General features: G+C 42.3%; 1 protein-coding gene across 2 annotated transcripts in view; it reads left to right on the top strand.

The window, feature by feature from the left end:
* The window catches only part of LOC139344040 (junction plakoglobin-like), a 218,134-nt gene that overhangs the window by 177,223 nt on the left and 20,835 nt on the right, over nucleotides 1–20,076 (top strand). For both annotated transcript variants that reach the window (XM_070981948.1, XM_070981946.1), the window contains exons 11-14: nucleotides 11,575–11,727; nucleotides 12,367–12,486; nucleotides 12,936–13,086; nucleotides 17,135–17,256. In XM_070981948.1, the coding sequence (XP_070838049.1) occupies nucleotides 11,575–11,727; nucleotides 12,367–12,486; nucleotides 12,936–13,086; nucleotides 17,135–17,256 (546 nt within the window). The remainder of the gene's footprint in view (nucleotides 1–11,574; nucleotides 11,728–12,366; nucleotides 12,487–12,935; nucleotides 13,087–17,134; nucleotides 17,257–20,076) is intronic.

Genomic DNA, 20,076 nt, shown 5'->3' with positions numbered 1-20,076 from the left:
CAACCAAACCAACACAGTGCCAAATGTCAGCCAAGAAAGAGACCAAATAAACCAGCACTCACCCAAATTTGGGCCACCACTGTACATTTTTATTCTGGCCCACCTACCACATGGACATTAGAACTAGCTTTCAGACTTACCCAGAACTGGTTTACAGTCTATGATCTTGTCTAGCCTGCACACTTTGGAGTCACAACCAAACCATGACAAAGTACTATGTCAAATATAAACACATCATATAAATAAACCTGAACTGGTCTGAATTTGAGGCTACATGTCATTATGGTACCTCCAGATACTGTGCTAAATGGTGGCATGCAGTGGTCCAGTCTTGTTGGTCTCAGGGTCAAAGATGAAGATACCTCCTGAAGAACTGAAGAAATAACCAGACACGAGAAACAACTTGTGAACAGTGAACAGTGAACTTTATTTTATTTAACATAACATAACACAAACAAAACAAACATGAAGAACACATGAAGAACACATGCGGAACACGCTCACTCATGGCCCCAGCATTGTCATCTGGCCCTTTAAGAAATGCACAGAAGAACATATTTTGTTGACTCAGTAAAGCAGTGCTGTGTTTAACTAACTCATTCATGTGAGTGGCTCCACATCAGCATTTACTTTATCCAGCAGCTCCAACATGGCCTTTTTTATACTGTCTAAATCTTTTTTTTTTTCTTTTCTGTTGTTCCCAAAATATAAACACGAGTGAGGAACAGATTGGTTGTTCTACAGGGGGAGATGGTGTTTATTTTTTATATATTATGCCAAGGTAAGTATTATATTCCATTGCAACATGGCTGAGGCTCTAAGTTGGAAGCAACTCCATCCTACATATTAAACCTACCACATATCAAGTCTGAGATGACAATCAGTCAGCTAGCCTCTTTCACACAATCGCTGTGTATTTACACCAGTTGACCACATGGTGGAGCTGAAGACCATGAATGCAGCAGTAAAGGGAAAAGTTTGAGGTAAGACCACATCTTAAGACTCAAAACTTTTTTGTAATTATTTTGTAATTAGAATATTACACTAAAGTCAAATACAGTTTTCATTAAAGATGTGTTTCTAACTGATGTGTGATTTCCCTACTTTTCAGACCCATGAACTGGCTTTTAACAAAGGCAATGGGTGACAATTCCAGTTACAGTTTACATTACTGTCCCATCACTGCCAAGAGAAATCTTTACATTTACAAGAAAATGGGTATGCTTGCTGCATGGTGGCTGAACAAGCTTCTAATTCCTAACTGACCATAGTGGGAAAAATGGCAAAAGTCACAACACTGCCTTTTTTAATTATATTTGTTCATTCAGAATTGGTAATATTTGTTCTGTACTTTGCCCTCGTTTTTTTTTTAATTTTTTTTTTTTACATATGCCGACAGCTTCATCTTGATTTCTGCTGTAGAACAGTATCACATATATATTGCAAAATAGGTATTGTAGCTAACTTACGTGCGAGCTGTGTGGATCGCCTTTTCTCTTCTCTCTCTCTCTCCTCCCACCGTCCCTATCTCCGGTGAGATGAAGCCACCTTTTAATATAGGCCTCCACCTCCTGGTCTTTTGCAGTGGCCGTCAGCTGATTTTTTCGGACTGTTCCTAAAAATTGAGAAAACTGTAAAGCTTTGGATAGATTGCACACAATGGTGAGAAATGGGTAACTGCATGACATGCTATATCTTGCCCATACAGTAGTTGGGCAGCAATGAATGTAGTTTGAAAACAGTCTAGCCATGACCAGCCAATTACTAAAATTGTAGGAGGAAAACTCTCGCTTTCAGCTGACGAACTGATTGCAGACTGGTGCATCTTAGAGCAGGGGAGAGATAAATAGCTGGAAAAGATGATAAAGCACATAGAAATTTTTATTATGGTGAAGGTTGCTGACATTTTGGCACAGTATGTGCCACAGAGTATGTCTTCTTCAAAGCAAACAGAGCTTTAAACTGGTGCCTCATAAAATGTGATTGGGTGTATATGTTGTTGTATTATAAGTATTTTATAACGAGTATTAGGCTATCAGCATTTTTAATTAATTATATTACTTAAAGCTATGGTCTACGGTCTGAAAGACAATGAGAAACCCCTCCCCTCCGAGCCTCCTCACGAAATACCCCCCTAGAGCAGATGAGAGCAACAAGCCTGTTACCTGCAGAAAAAAAACATGGCTTTGAATGTGGAGTAAAATGTTGGATTCACAGTCACAACTTCTACAATAAAACCAAAGATTACCTGTTCAACATAAACCCCGCTGTAGGCTGAGGCTGTGCTCGGTACCGCTAATGGCAGCAGCGCCAGTACCCTGTTGCCACTGCTTTCAGTGACAGGCCGGCCGGGGGTGAAGGGGCAGCAGACGCTGAATTTGTGGTTTCATGTGTCTGTGGCTGAGCAGCTCAGAGCAGTTACAACTACTTGTAGTTTCTAAGCATAAGGGGGTGGGGACGAGGCGGGTCGAGGTGGATGGAGGGTACGAGCCAATGCAAGCTTACCGTGACAGTTGGATAGCATTGGTCAATTTCTATGCAGTCCCACGGCTGATAGACTGAATATATTTTTTGGGTTCTTTTTGCTATTTATATTGTAGATCGGACCACAGGACCATAATCGCTGAATAAAGCTGCAGCAAGAAAATCAACAAGCAATGGAATTCTATTTGAATAGAATAGAATATTGTCTGCTACCACACTGATACATAATCATTCAGATCTGCATCTTGATAAATTGATTTTATGATTAATTTCAGCACCCCTATCTAGCATGAAAGAAAAGGAAGGAAGGATTCATCAAGACACATCACTAAGAAATATAACCCACAATTAACACTCACCAGTAACTGGAGGCTGTGGAAGGCCGTCTTCTCGTTCACGCCACGCCAGTTCAGTTGTTTGGCCAGGGAGTTTGTGAATAGGTTTGAAATGGTTCGCGCGCCATATCAGTTTCGCTTTAACCAAATTACCATGCACTGCTGTTGTTGTGTGTGTGTGTGTGTGTGTGTGTGTGTGTGTGTGTGTGTGTGTGTGTGTGTGTGTGTGTGTGTGTGTGTGTGCACGCGTGTGTGAGAGAGAGAATGCCAAAATGCAGCCGCGCTAGGATGAACGGAACGATATTGCGTTGATAAGAGAAAAAAAACAAAAGCAGAATCAATTTGTGGTGCTTGGTCTTGGTTCTGTGGCGCTGCGCCAGGTCTATAAATGGGAAACACCTAGGCCACGTCTGCCTGGTCACATTAACCTTGTATAAAAACTGAATGTTAACTAGCTAACATTTTGCAGCACCGGCAACCTAACAAAACAATGTTTATTTCCAACAATAAGAGCTAAATGTTTCCCACAGAAAAATTCATTTATTTTTCGTTCAGGGACTCACCTCACCGTGACTTCTGTTCTCTCCTGGATCTCCATTTCGGGCACTTTCTGCTCCCTTGCTACCTTTTGTCAATTCGAATATGATGCATTCAAAGAGACTCGTAATTTGGAAAACTCCAACTTGAAGCGGAAAAAAACATAACGGAAAGTAGAGTTTGAATAAAGATACGATCCTTACAGACTTAAAAGCGTTGACTTAATTTAAAAAAAAAAACTGTCACTGTGGATGATATGTTCAGGTAAATGTAGGTCAATACAATTTTCAATGTCGACCTGCCAGTCATTTTCTATGTGACGTGGAAGTGTTTTCTGTTCACATACTGTCACTCTTGGCCTAGGCTCTGCTCTTATTGGCACACTCTGTCAAGGAATGTACAGTTGTGCATTTAATGAATTGAATTTATTTGTTTAAAAAAGGGACAATGCACAAAAAACATTAATCTTGTAAGACAAGAAGAGATGCTTTGAGCCAGATTATAGCAACACTCAACAGCTCACTTCCGTCTGTAGTCCCTGGGCAGGTAAAGTTAAAGCAGATAGGTAGGCTACAGTATTAAAATGATTGAAATATGAGTGACGACCATAATATTTTAAAAATAGATAGAATACACTAGTAAAAGCAGGGAACAAGAGCACCAAATCATGAAGTGCACAACAGCACAGCTTTTACTTTTATCACACATTCAAACACAATACATAGGCCTACATAGATCAACCAATAACCACACTCATACATATTAATAACCAGACACGTGTACACACACATGTGCAAACTCGCTTACCAGTGCTGACAAGCATATGGATTTGTACATAGAATAAGTTCTATGGGGAGGACAACTTGTTGGTCAATATATATAACTTTAATCAGCAAACAAAATTCATCACAGTCAGCAAATTATTTATACTGACAGATAATATTGCACTAAGAGAAGAAAAAGTTAAACTTGACTATGCCTACTGTAGGCTATGTAATTCCTGCTGGTATGAGTGTCAGACGGAACAACTCTCAGAATTCACCATCTGCTTGTTGTGAACACAATTAAGGCAGTTCAGGCCTAAAAGTCTTCAGTCCTCTGCTTCCATAGCAAGCTCCAGCAAAGAAGCTGGACGGGAGCTCCAGCATGGATGTATTATATTATCGGGCTCCAGTGGCGAGCTTCTTCCAGAATGACTGATGGAGCAATAGGCCTATTTCAGGTCGTTCCTGCTGCAACGTTGTCAGTCATGCCCATCATAGAACATTTCCACCGAAAAAGGAATATCTACTTATCTATTATCTTATGTTTAGGTTTAGGTTTATTTGTTTAGCACATAAATGCATTAACACAGAGTGCAAGGAGGGAACAAAGTCATCGTGGACTTGTACAAAGTTCCACCCCTATCAAGTTGACAACAACAGATGATCTGAAGCAAACTAACTTAACTTAACTTAACTTAACTTGTCTTGTCTTTTCTTGTCCTGGCACATTTGTACTTCAAAAAGTATGGGCCCCACCATATTACTGAACCATATTTGGGCCACTATAGGCTCACATCCATATTAGTCGATGCTAACTTGCCGTCTTTCGGCCAAAAGTGGCCCAAATGTGTTTCAGCAAAGGTGGGCCACGTGTGCTGAACCATATTTGGGCCACTTTAGGCTCACATCCATATTAGTCGATGCTAACTTGCCGTCTTTCGGCCAAAAGTGGCCCAAATGTGTTTCAGCAAAGGTGGGCCACGTGTGCTGAACCATATTTGGGCCACTTTAGGCTCACATCCATATTAGTCAATGCTAACCTGCCGTCTTTCGGCCAAAAGTGGCCCAAATGTGTTTCAGCAAAAGTGGGCCACGTGTGCTGAACCATATTTGGGCCACTTTAGGCTCACATCCATATTAGTCGATGCTAACTTGCCATCTTTCGGCCAAAAGTGGCCCAAATTTGTTTCAGCAAAGGTGGGCCACGTGCGTTTTCTCACATGTGGGCCACTTTAGGCTCACACCCAGATTAGTCAATGCTAACTTGCCGTCTTTCGGCCAAAAATGGCCCAAATGTGGTCCAGCAAAGGTGGGGCATGTATGTTTTCTCATATGTGGGCCACTTTAGGCTCACATCCGGATTAGTCAATGCTAACTTGCAGTCTTTCGGCCAAAAGTGGCCCAATTGTGTTTCAGCAAAGGTGGGCCACATACGTTTTCTCACATGTGGGCCACTTTAGGCTCACATACATATTAGTCGATGCTAACTTGCCGTATTTTAGCCAAAACTGGCCCAATTGTGTTTTCGCAAAGGTGGGCCACGTGTGCTGAACCATATGTGGCCCAGTTTTGGTTCACTTAAAGAATAACCATTCCCTACTCTGCCACGTATTTGCCAAAGATGGGCCATATTTGTTTTGTGATGTAAGGGCCGAATGTAGCATTTACCAAATGGGCCACTTTAGGCTAACATCTGTTTTGTGCGGGCCAGAAGAATGCCTACAGTGCCGGATTGTTGCGTGAAGTGGCCCACATCTGTATGCTATCTGGGAAGAAATGCTCATGGCAACATTTAATGCATCAACATGGCTTTACAACCATAACAAAGACTAACAAACACCAGGGGCAGCATGTGTGACATTTTAGAAAGCCATCATGGGCAGAAAAACACTGCTTAAAGCCATTATTTCAGGAGGAAAACATTTTTTTTCAGATCAGTAGGCCAGTGCAAATAAAGAAGGAAATAAACCCCAACTTAAACCCAACCCCAACCCCAACCCTAATCCCAAGAGCACTGCGCTTTCACCCAAACCTAACTTTACCCTGACCTTAAGTCTTCACCCCACAACATGAGTAATACACACACACACACACACACACACACACACACACACACACACACACAGCTACATGCGACCTGATTTGCTCTTAATGCCTAGATTCATTCCACTTCACTCTGTAAGCGTGTCTGTCATTTTCAGATGTGCTGATCCAGAAGACACTAAAAGCCTTTCTGCTCTCAGTCTAGCATGACTCAGATTTTGGCAACCAGATATGCAAATTAAACTAAATGTTTTATTTAAAATATCGACTTTCACACTTCATCTGCTGTGTGCACTGTTGCTCCCTGCTTGGAGTGTCAACAACATATCAGGCAGACTGGCACAGAATGCTACATACTGTATATAGGACACCGATGCACTGAGGTATATTTATTAAATGATAACGAATGGACAACACTTGTGGTAGACATCATGCAGCATGCTGGACCCAATGATCTTTAAAATGAGGACAACAGTGCGCACTTTCAGACAGTTTCTGCTCATAGGCAGTCATGATGTTGCACTTGGATGTGCGCAAGAAAAGTGTCAGCCGTGTGTGAAGTGAAAACAACTTCAAACTCTGGCCATTGTCACACACCCACACACCTGGCCAATGGCTGATGGAAAGAATTACAGACGTACGTATCCCTCTTCTTCCATTTCTTTCTAAAACACTTGAGCATATTGTCTTCACTCACCTCTCTGTATATCTCCACAAGAACAACCTGCTTGACCTCTACCAGTCTTGTTTCAAGGCAATCTACTCAACTGAGACTGCTCCCCTTGTCATCACAGAGGAACCCCACACTGCTAGAGCACCATCCCTCTCTTTCATCATCATCACGCTGGCCATTTCAGCAGTGTATGATACTGAGAACCACCAGATCCTCCTCTCCACCCTCCAAGATTTGGGCTTCCCAGGCTCTGCACTCTCTGCTTTCTTTCTTCATTCTTCTTCATTTCTTGCAGTTATTGGGTTGTATTCATGTGGTTGAACGCACATTTTGCCTGTTGCTTTGGAGAAAAGCGTCACCTAACGCCACTTTCAGAGGTAATGACATTGTTATCCACCTTGTTTGTAGTTTTTGCATCATGCTAATTAGTAAGTTATGTTGCAAATGCACACCAATGGGCTAAGCAAAAATGCTAAACATGATAAATTATAAATGCTTAGATTACATTAGACAGTTTAGATTAGACATATTTATGAATCTCTAGAGGAGAAACTCTTTTGCCACCATTTGAGAAAAGATTAACAGCTGATGGATCTAGACTGCACCCAAAAATTTTTTTACCCCTACTTGAGCAAAAGACCTTCTGAATCATTTGGTAGAACACTGAGGCAGAATTAGTCTCTCACTGAATTAGTTTCTTAGTCTGTTAAACACATTCTGTATTGGATGGCCTTCAAGTCAACTCAATACAGAACCATTTTTAGTTTGGCCCTTGTTCTCTTCTCCATAGTGACCTTAAGTGAGTCTGGGTAAAGCCTATCATTGAGCCAGCCTCTCTGATCATCTTATTGATCCTGATTTTTTATCATCTGAACTGTATGAATGTCAGGAAATACACACAGTCAGTCAGTCAGTCAGTCAGTCAGTCAGTCAGTCAGTCAGTCAGTCAGTCAGTCAGTCATGTTAGTCAGTCAGACAGCAGCATAGTCAGCTCTCTGGAAACCAATCACATCAGGAGGTTAACGATCTTTGTGGTGTTTTTCATTGCCTCGTGTTGAAGTGAGCGATGATGAACTAGGGCCTAAGCTGCCACAACTCTTTCACAGTCTGCCGCTGTTTGTGGAACTATTAACACCATGAATGGAGCGTAGTTGAATGATAGCCACATCACCAGTCCCAATTCCTGCCAGGACACTTTGTGGCATGTCATACCCCCCCTTTCTCTCCCCATGTTTCCTCTCTACCCCCTCAAACTGTCCAATGAAGGGAAAAAAAGCCCAGAAGAATAATCTTTTTAAAAAAGAAAAACAAACAAAAAAACAAACTAACACTGGGAATGAACTGTAGCATCTGCCTCTAAAGTTTACAAGGAAGTTGCCAACCCACACTCGTTACATCCCCTTACCCCCAACAAAAGCCTAGATAGGAGGTCACATTATTTTAAGATGAGTTCACATATCTACAATCCATAACACTTTTCATTTTCAGATACCCCTTGAAACATCTGCAAGATGCAACAGTGCTGTTGCTTCTCCCCTTCATTCCTCCAAGAGTTGGGAACAAGACAGCTGTCTCTCTCCCTCTCACAATCAACGACAAACTCAGCTCGACTTAGAAATGCCGGGTTGTGTCCTGTGTCACACCAGTGCTGATTCTAGTGACCATTCCCTCTGGCCAATCAGTGGTCTGCAGACCTAGTACTTTAGTCAGCTGATTTATCACACCACTCTGTCTGGGCCTTCACATTTTGGAGCAAGTTAGGCAGAGAATGATTTTTCTGCTTTGGAGTATGAGATTTTAACCAGACTTTGTCATTTTCTTCAAATACAGTATTTGCTCACTCTTGTATGTGGTTAGTCACGGAATCAAACCTGTATATGTCAGCAAAAACAGTCACAGTCACATCAGTCCGTCGTAGTGGCAACAACTGCAAGCTCTCTGGAAATACATCAGAAGTTTAACAGCCCTTGTCATGTTTTTCTGTTTGTTGGCATGAGTAGTGATGGTTAAGGTACTAAGCTGCCACAACTTTTGTGTAGTCTACAGCTGTATGTGGTGCTGTCAACACCATGAACAAACTGTAGCATCTGACTGAATGTTTACAAGGAAGGTATATCTTTTGCCTGACATCAGTTTACAACAACCCAGTGGCTGGGAGCAGTAGATGACGAACAGATTGAAAAAACAGGGATGGTGAGTTGGCTGATGGCATGGCCACCCTGCGACTTCTTTGACAACAATGGAGCTCTATGCAATGCAATGCTAGTTAGTAGAATACTTTCACTGTTGGTGTCGTGTGACAGCAAGAAAACTGATTAAAAAATAAAATCTATGTATAAACTGACTTTTGAAATTCATTACATCTGCCCTTAGTCACTCTCAATTTCACTCTACTCGGTTAACGAGTAGAGTGAAATTGGCACTTTCCGTTTTGTTTTTTCCATAACCACTATTTGCCTATTCCTAACCCTAAACCTAACCTAACCTTACCTAATCCGTAACCCTACCCTCAGTCTTTACCCTAAAATGTAATGATTTAACTTGTGGGGACCTGTATTTTGTCCCCACATGTGACTGTGTAAACAGATTTTTGTCCCCACAACGTAAGTAATACATGAGCACACACACACACACACACACACACACACACACACACACACACACACTTGCGCTTCTCTCTCTCAGTCTGACAGTCTGGCCAACTTGGACATAATTATATTAATGAATTCGAGTATTTGAGTTTTCTTGCACCCTGGCTGTCCATGTATCTTTGATTTAAATCTAAAATAGACATGCTCAACATTAGTACTGGATATCTTTTGTCATTTTTCAATTCTGGTGTTTATTCAATACCCACTTTTTTAAAATAGAAGGTAAATTAGGAACACACACACTGGCACAGCTGTGGCACAGCCAATTGCACAGCTGTTGGGAGCAATGTGGGGTTCAGTGTTTTGCCCAAGGGCACTTCAGTTTGCTGACTGCAGGAGCCAGGGATTGGCCACCAAGCTTCTGATTAGTGGATGGCCACTCTATCTCCTAAGCTACAGCTGTCCCTTAGAAAAGACAGTATGTGTTGCACTCTTATTGCCCCATTACTTTAGTGTCAGAGTGGGAATGAACACATTTATACCGTCATTGGAGTCAAGATATTTCAGTGCATCACGCTCTTCAGGGATCAGTGATAGAATTTTTAGTGACTGTATTTTCAACATGGAACAGGTATTGCAGGTATAGGTTATTGCAGTGAGATGCCACCGCAGAGATGGTAGTATCAGACTTGTCGCCAGAGGAAAATAACTGGACTAGCACCTGATTTTTGATGGCGGCCCATTTTTTTGCTTTAAAAGTGTTCTTTACAAACAATTTCTCAACAGCATTGAGTGACTTTATAGTATATGTGCATGAGTTTCCTTGAGTATCCCACAATTAAATATCTTGGTTTGAAAAACCTGGATATGCATCATGGAACACTTAAATACAACACAGGATACTGTGACATAAACACAACATCCAGGTTTTTGAACATTCTTTTTTGGTACACAACACGATAGCTGAGATGGTAAGGAATCAAGACATGACTGCAGAGTTAATCAGAAACACATCGGAAAACTGTATCATGTACACAGGGAGATAAATTAACAGGTTTCTCATACTACATCTCAAATCCCAAATATGATCAAAATCAGAATAAGGCTCAAAACCGGGGTCCAAATTAAGATAATTAATTTTTCATATGACAGACCCAAGACATTTTCTTTAGTTCATTGCGCAAGTTTGAACTTGAAAAATGGGTGCTTTTCCTCATAATTTAGTCAGTCAGTATATTAAAACTGTGATTAGAAAGATGAGTTCGTATTCACTTTTAAAGCTAAGCAGGGGGCCTGTTGGCTCTTGGTCTAGTCAGCCCAGTTTGACACCTGTGCTGGTCACAGAGAAAGATTCAGTCAGTTACAATCAATCACATGTTGAACGTTATCTAAGGATGTACATTAACTGAAAATGTTCTTACCAATGAGCAAATAAAAAAGTTAAGTAGCACTAAATGCAGAAGTAAAGGAAATTTTGAAACTGCCCAGACATACTATGCCAGCTCTCAGTACCTAACAGCTTGTGATACTTCAGTGCCAGTACTGGTTGGTATCAGCACGTGTGGTCATTTGACGTGCAGATGCTGAAGACATTAAGGTTATGAGAATGTTTGGACATAAAAATAGGGTTGTGTATCAGAAACATTTTTCAAAAAACCTTCACATAAACATTTCCTCTGCATGATTTCAAAATTTCCCTGCATTTGTGATGTGTTTACATTTTAAAGGAACTTTACCAACATGATTTTCACTGATGCTATTCCCTCTGAAATGTCTGTATGGTTACAGAGTATGCATGTAGCGATTTGAAAGTAAAATCAAAGCTTTTCTTGGCACTTTGCTGGTGTAGCAATGAGATAGCACTGAGCTCTCGTGAATGTTCAGATCCTGGCTGTTGGCCCAGCCATTTCCTCAGCAGTAAGCAAGCGCTCCATCCACAGACAACTGTTAAATCTTTTTAATCTCATCCCTGTGATTTCTTTTGATACGAAGCATCACAGACTGGTTGGTAAACATGAATGCAGTGCAAGCATTTTGCTGAAGTTCCAAACAGTAACAGGCACTGCCATTTGTGGGCACCACATGTTAAGTTGCCTGTAAAGCTGACCCAAATAGAGAAAGCGCTTTGGTCTCTGTCGTCTTCTCAGGCAACGGTTGGTCTGATCCGGAACCTGGCGCTGTGCCCAGCCAATCAGGCACCGCTGAGGGAGGCGGGTGCTATTCCACGATTAGTCAACCTGCTCCTGAAGGCTCACCAGGACACACAGCGGCATGCCTCATCTGCACAGCAGACATACCAGGTCTGGACAATGCACACACGCACGCATGCACACACACGCACACACACACACACATGCACTTACAACACGAAATCTTGAAGCTCAACTACATATACAATATGGCACTTACTGGTTCGCCACAGGAAGGAACAGAACGGCCACACAAACAGTCATAGTATGATAATTGTTTCAAATACATGACTGATGAGAAATTAACCTTAAACAGAGTGTTTTCTTGGGCTTAGTTTTGCACACAACTGAACAGTTTGCAGCAAGACTGTAGGAATTTGCTCAGTTACTAGCTACTAATCTGATTTAAACTACTAACTTAAATCGAACTTAGTTGATGAATGCCACTTATTCACGAAGAGGTGTGCATATGTGAGATTTAAATCCAAAGAAATTATCGGCACCCCTACCCCACCCCTAAATTACAATGCGGTTACCTATTCTACTCCTACTGGGGGCAAGTTTCCTTCACAAAAATGTTACCAAAGAGTAAAAACAGGAATTTCACAGTGCATAGCTTCTGACCTGCAGTCAGAAATCAGCAGACACAAGACCATAGTATGTAGTAGTGCCAAGCACGGTATTTGGTCAGCTGGTATAATCTTTCTTTGATATCTGTACCTCTGTCCTTATGTCTTTCTTCGTCATCAGGATGGTGTTCGTATGGAAGAAATAGTAGAGGGCTGCACAGGAGCACTCCACATTCTGGCCAGAGACCCCATAAACAGAGGAGAAATTGCCAGCATGCAAACCATACCACTATTTGTACAGGTGCACACACATGAACGCTACAAATGAATATTACATCAACATGTCTGGACAAACTGCAGAAATACCTGAAATGATATCAGCATCATGAACCCAAGGAGCCAGGTTGTTTCTTTCATGTCCTGAATAGTTTACAGTTCACTGAGTGTGATTTAAGGGATGGAGGAGGAAGTGAAGGTAGAGACTTTCATTGGTCAAATTCTACATGTAGCTTGAAGACATTTTGCCTTTTCAAGGACTAATATTTGGGACAGTTAAAAATGCTTTCCAACAGAAGACATTATTTTTACCTAAATCGTACATAGACAACCTACTTGCACAGCTGTGTACGCTTCTATATACACACAAGAGCATGAATAACTTGACTCCTTGCACCTTGTGCAATAATACATGGATCACTGGTTATGTTTGTGTGTGCATGTGTGTGTGTGTGTGCGCGCATGTGTTTCTAGCTGTTGTACTCGTATGTGGAGAATGTGAAGAGAGTATCAGCGGGTGTTCTGTGCGAGCTGGCCCTGGACAAACAGTCTGCAGAGCTCATCGATGCAGAGGGAGCTTCAGCACCCCTTATGGAGTTACTGCACTCCAACAATGAGGGAATCGGTATGTCTCTCTCTCCTTCAATTTGCACATATGGTGATATAGATAGATTCATGACAGTAATATCCTTTCACTGTCCCCCCTCAGCCTCCCAGCAAGCCCACCCTGCTCATGAGAACAAAAGAATGATACATAAATAAAATAAATCATAATAATTGTAATTAAATTTATTTATTAAATGCATAAACCAAAATAAAAATGGAAATAAAGGTCAACCAGTGATACATAACATTAAGATGTAAACCTAACCTTGAGCACTGTCCAAGGTCACAGTCCAAGATATGTGTACCCATATACTGATGAATCTGAACGTTTATGTTGTTTTGTGGTCGTCAAGCAAAAATAAGGATTGAACCCGAAAATGCAGACTTAACAAAAAGGCTGAGAGAAAACAGTTCAAGTGATTTATTTAACTAAAATAGAGGCAACCAAAAATCCACCAGTCCAAAATCCAAAAACAAAACCAATACTATTCTAGCCAATCTATACATATTAGCTTTCACAGCAATTGATCAGTATCAGAATCAGAAAAGCCTTTATTGCCAAGTACGATTTTACACATACGAGGAATTTGCTTTGGTGAAGTTGGTGCATGACACATCTAGTAAAAAAACATAAGATATTAAAGTAGTAAAAATGTAACAATATAAATATATATACATACGTTTGTTTGTTTTTTTAATTTCCTTTTTTTGGGGGGGGGGGCACGGTCTGTTTTTTCAGAAAGAAAACCAAGCTGAGCGTTAATGTAATGCAAAGGGCTATAGAAATGTCAGTGTGACATGATGGGGCAGAGGTGAAGTGTGAAGAGTGTCAGAGGGAGTTCCGGGCCTTATTGATAAGGCTGACAGCAGATAGGAAAAAACTGTACAGTACATCCTCTGCTGTGCTTTCTTGATGAGGGAGCTAATGTTCGGCTCTCACTTGATGTCCTGGGAGATGATAGTTCCCAGGAAGCGGAAAGCGTTGAGCTCTAGGTTGTCTGTTGTCCAGGTCACCTGATGGTCAACTTCCCACTTGTAGGCAGACTCATCGCCATCAGAGATGAGTCCGATGAGGGTGGTGTCACCTGCAAACTTCAGGAGCTTGACGGACTGGTGACTGGAGGTGCAGCTGTTCGTGTGCAGGGAGAAGAGCAGAGGAGAAAGAAGGCAGCCCTGGGGGGATCCGGTGCTGATGGTCTTTGCATCGGAGATGTGTTTCCCGCACTGTTTCCTGTCAGACTGGAAGCCTGTAATCTACCTGCAGGTGGAGTCAGGCACGCTCAGCTGGGAGAGCTTCTCCTGAAGCAGAGTTGGGATGATGGTGTTAAAAGCAGAACTGAAATCCACAAACAGAATCCTAGCGTAGGTTCCTGCGGAGTCCAGGTGCTGGAGGATGAAGTGGAGGGCCAAGTTGACTGCACCATCTACAGATCTGCTGGCTCTGTAGGCAAACTGGAGGGTGTCCAGGGGAGGGTTGGTGATGTCTTTGAGGTGTGAGAGCACAAGGCGCTCAAGGGACTTCATGACCACAGAGGTCAGGGCAACAGGTCTGAAGTCATTAAGTCCTGTGGTCCTTGGCTTCTTGGGAAGAGCGATGATGGTTGAAGACTTGAAGCAGGCTGGCATGTGGCATGTCTCCAATGAGGTGTTAAAAATGTCTGTGAACACTGGAGACAGCTGATCAGTGCAGTGCCTCAAGGCGGATGGGGAGACAGAATCCAGTCCAGCTGCTTTCCGGGGGTTCTGTCTCCTGAAGAGTTTGTTGACGTCCCTCTCATGAATGAAAAAAGTTGTCACTGAGGTGGGTGATGGGGGGGGGCCTTTAAGGTGGCCATTGGTGGAGGTGACTGGAGCTGGAGCTGTTGGGAGGTGTCATGGGGTTGATTGCTGGACTGTCCCTTTGTCTTTCAAAGCAGCAGTAAAACTCGTTCAGGTCGTTGGCTAGGCGTCAATCGTTGATGGAGTGGGGGGCTTTAGGCTTGTAGTTAGTGATCTCCCTGAGCCCTTTCCAGACAGACGCAGAGTCATTAGCTGAGAAGTGGTGTTGGAGCTTCTCAGAGTACAGTTGTTTAGCCTCTTTCACCGCCTTGCCAAACTTGTACTTCGACTCTTTGAATCTGTCTTTGTCCCCACTCCTGAAGGCCTCTTCCTTTGCCAACCTTAGCTGTCTGAGTTTGGCTGTGAACCAGGGTTTGTCATTGTTGTAAACAGTGTTGGGGCTAGTTACTCAAAAAAGTAATATATTACATATTACTCTCAAAAATAGCAATGGCTTACTTTACTTTATTACTCCCTGGAGAAAGTAACTAGTTATATTACTAGTTACATTTTTTTTCTTAATTACTCTATAATTACTCCCCCCTGGCTATCGGTATTTTGCCGATGTTCAAATGAAAGTTTTTGCTGCTTGCGGGGCTGCTCGTTCATGTCACTCCGTCGCTTCGCAACGAGCTTGATGTGTCTGTGCTGTCGCTCCAGGTGCTTCTTCAAGTTAGAGGTGGGTGGTTACCCGGGCAGAGTGTGCACTTCACCATCAAGTTATTTTCCTTCTGTTGAACATATTCAAAATAATGACTGAATCTCCACCCGTCGAAACTAGCTTTCTGCTGCTGGGAACCTTCCTCTGAAAAAGAGCTTGCCGTTGTTGACGCTTATATTTTTTCCAATCTGTCTTTGCGGGTGCCACTCTGCTGCTGGCTGCCGGTGATGGTAAATGATACCTCGTGACAAACCCAGACCAATCACTGTTCCATTCACGCCCCCTCCCCTTCCCTTCTGTTCTCTGTGTTGAGTGCGTTGTGTGTGTTGAAGGTGCTACTGGCAAATGTAACACAAGTAACTAGCTCAGGAAAACTGTAATAATATTACCATTTTTAGACGAGTAATGCCTTACACTACTAGTTACTGAAAAAAGTAATATTACAGTAACGTAAAGTAATGTTATTACAGTAACACGTTACTTTGTAACGCATTACACCCAACACTGGTTGTTACTCACCCTGGTGCGTGATGGAACACAGCAGTCCTCACAGAAGCTGTTGTAGGACGTCACGGCCTCTGTGTACTGATCCAGACTGTTGGTAGCAGTCCTGAACACATCCCAGTCAGTAGAGTCCAAACACGGCTGGAGATCCTCCACAGCCTCACTGGTCCACTTCCTTGATGTCCTCACTACGGGTTTGCAGAGCTTTAGCTTCTGCTTGTAGCAGGAATCAGGTGGACCATGACGTAGTCAGAGTGGCCCAGTGTAGCATGGGGGACGGTGTGATAAGCATCCCTGACAGTGGTGTAACAGTGATCCAGAATGTTCTCCTCTCTGGTCGGGCATTTAATTTGATTGGAGTTCATTAACAAAGGCAAAGGGGAGGGGGAGAAATCCTTGTTGTGTCCTGTATTAAATGGTAAATGGACTGTATTCATATAGTGCTTATCTAGTCTGATGACCATTCAAAGCACTTTTACAACACAAGACACACAACACAGACAGGGTAAAGAAATCGTAAAATATTGAGAGACAAACTAATGCTTTGCTTTTAGTTTTTTCATGGCGTTAGTTGACAATAAGAAGATGTACTATGACACCAAATAACTCCATAGACGGTGGTTAGTTTTACGTATCAAAATTAGAAATGGCTTGTTTTGTATCTTTAAAGATACTTGATTGCACTACAATTGCAAGAGGCCAGGGAAGTCGGTCCAATACTGCAGTTACATGTTGGTTCATTGAGATTTAGGATTAATATTTATTCTGTCCATAAATGTGATTCTGAATTGGATGTTTGGTGACTGTTTAACATGTCGGACATTGTCCCACTTCACATCATTTTTTTGCAAAATAGATAAATAAATGTAAATTTGAAAAAAGCCCTAATAAAAATTGTGATGGTTGCTTAAATTTGTGTTAATTCTTGTGATTATATGATTGTCAATTCTTGGAAGAACTGACTCTTCATGTTTTGGATGAAATTACCTTTAGTCCTTCAAAGAGGGCAAAATGAGTGTCTTTCCTTTTTCTTTGAAATGATTTGATATGTTTATAAATGACTGATGTTGCTGTCTACTTGCAGCCACCTACGCTGCAGCAGTTCTGTTCCGAATTTCAGAGGACAAAAGTTCAGACTACAGGAAGAGAGTTTCAGTGGAGCTCACACACTCACTCTTCAAACACGACCCTGCTGCCTGGGAAATGGTAAGAACCCTGTGACACAAAAGTTTAACTTTAACACCACTCTAACAGGACATGTGTTAGACAGCATAGATCAAAATAAAATATGTTTAAATAATTATACACCGAAAGTGTACTTTAAACTTCAACCAATTTCCAACCTGCTGTTTCTTCCAGGATTCCAAATGCTAGTCTGTGTGCAGTTGACAGACTAATTGAGCAAAGGCTCATTATTTGAGAAGTTCCTGCTTGTTTTTAGAGTAACCCATGATTTTCACCAGGCATGTATTTGTGACGTGTATACAACGTATATTTTTCTTCTGTACTCCATGCATCTCCAATCCCAGCTGGTTGTGTTTCAGAGGCAGAGCGTCTTGCCTGCCAAGCTTTGTTGACTCGCTCACATTGTGTTTATTTGGTTATTTACCCTTGATTTTTGTGCTTCTGCCATGAATAAGTAGGCTCTGAGCTAAATCGTGTCTTTTTTTGCCTATTTTAATTGCGTTTAGCATTGATGTTTGATCCGAAATCTAAACAGGGTGTTTTATTTTGTAAATTCTTTCATTCATTCATTGGTTGGCACAAAAATGGGTTGGAGTCTCAGGCCCAGAAAAAAATTGGTTTCACCAATGTAATAGCTACATTGGTCAACAGCGCACAGTGTATTGGTTTCACAATAAAGGTTCTAAAATTGTGACATACCTTTGTTATTTTTGGCGAGGGGTTTGACCTATTTTTTTTCTACTGGTCCGCATCCGTGTCACCTGACTGTCAAGTTTCTTTCTGTGACACAAAAAGGTGGACATTTCTTTATTCTCTGTAGAAACTGCAATATTTTCTAGTTTCTGCATTAAAATGGCTTTTGATATCATTTCCAGCGGGAAATACGCACTTTATTTTCATAATCTTTGTTCAGTGAAATTGTATAATCTTTAGTTTGGTAGTTATGATGAAGATTCAGGTCTTGACAGAATATTGTTGAAATGCAACATTTTCTTGTTAAGTTCAAGGTAATTACTTGGGGCCCAAAAGTAGAACTCAGACTTAGAGACCATGTCAAAATTCAACCAAGCTCAATATATTATAAGATTAGTGCACGGTGGAAATCTAGAGCGATGGAATGGGGCTGAGTTTATGTACTGCAGGCTTCAGGGGTAGCTGATGAGTGGATTGGCAGCAGGTGTATAGGTGAGTTGGTTAACCTTAGGTCACCACACCCAGATTGAAATAGACACACACATACACACACAAACACAGAGATTTATTTATTTTTTTTTCAAAAGACCTTTATTTGCAGTGCTTTAATAATCACAGTCGTCTCAGCAACAGTAGAGTTAAAAAAAATTCACATAAATAGGGGATTAAAAAACAGCTCTCCTCCAGTCACTGTACAGACTGCTGCAGTAAAACATCATCTGGAGGTGAAACCGTCCATATTCTGGGTCAGGGTTAAGAATTTAAAGTCCACTTTCTGGCCTTCACCAACTCTGAGAACAGAGTGAGAAGATCCACAGCTGCTCCAGCATCGATCATGGACTTCCTGGTCTTGTAGATAGCTAATTTAGCCTGTCCCATCAGGAAGTTCAGCAGCTTCCACTTCTCCGCCTCCTTCCTCTGGTACCCAGCACCGAAGATAAAAGCCGTTTCTGTCCAGACTTCATTGCACAGAGTAAAAACAGTCTGGAGGACTGTGAACAGTCCCTGCAGCCTCCGACATTCTAAAAAACAGTGAAAAATTATTTCCTGCTGCTGGCAGAAGGGACACTGTGTGGAGACAGTTGGGTTAATCTTCGAGATAAAAACATTGACAGCCAAGGCTCCCTGCAGAATTGGTGCCTTCAGTTTGGTCCTCCACATAGTGTCTGTTCTCTCAGCGAGCGCTTTCCTGTTCAACACAAGAACACAACCCCTGTAAAAACACCTTCTACTGGTCCAGAGGCTGCGAGAGATCCTGGTGGTCCCAGCTGATCCACAAAGAGACCCAGTTCAGGGAAAGGGTCTCCTCGATCAGGTGCTTCTGTGCTATCTATATACTCCTGCGGCATGTCCAGCTCCTCAGCAGTCAGCCTTCTGGTCCAAGTATCCAGCAGAGCCCTGACCTGCTGGATGGACCTCAGGCCCAGCAGTGAGGCTGCTGCTTCAGAGTTCTGCAGTTTGGGACCTGCAGCATCCACCAGATGTTTCAGTGTGATAACCCCTGCCTCACAGAGCCTCATGGTGAGATCAGGTCTCCTGGTGTCCTGGATGTCTAGCCTGGCCCCGTGAACTAAAGGCTCCTCCAGGAGGCAGAACAGGGATGCTGTGGGCTCAAGTCTACACCGCTGGAACACGTGCCAGGCTCTGAAAATTCCTTGATAAAAGGGTGATAAAACACACAGATCTTTAAAAACACAGTCAGTTAAAAACAAAGGGGCTTCTAGACCCAAACCCTGAACCCTCTGCAGGATCAGACTCATGAGTGGTCTCCACAGCACATCGTCAGCCCCTGTGTGCTGGCACCCTGCTCTGTGAGTGCACCAGACCTTGACCCCCTTCCTCTTTGGGCAGGTACAGGACACTCTGTGAATTAGTGACACATTATCAACAATGAACCTGCCAGGCACACAGTATGTTTGGGTCCGGTCTGGTCCATCACCGTCCTCAGTCTGTTAGCTAGGACTCTGGAGTGTGACATTCTGGATTGTGTCATGTTGTTTCCTGTTTTATTTTGTAATGTTAACCTCTTGTGTCGTTTCAGTTTCCTGTGTTTTCCCACCTTTCATCAACCACACCTGTGGCCACTCACTCACCTGCCCCTGATTATTACCTTCCCTGTGTATATATGCCCACCAGCTCCTCATGGCT

This window comes from Chaetodon trifascialis, chromosome 15, assembly GCF_039877785.1.
Source record: "Chaetodon trifascialis isolate fChaTrf1 chromosome 15, fChaTrf1.hap1, whole genome shotgun sequence".
Classification (NCBI taxonomy): Eukaryota; Metazoa; Chordata; class Actinopteri; order Chaetodontiformes; family Chaetodontidae; genus Chaetodon; species Chaetodon trifascialis.
This window is presented reverse-complemented; position numbering and strand designations above follow the sequence as displayed.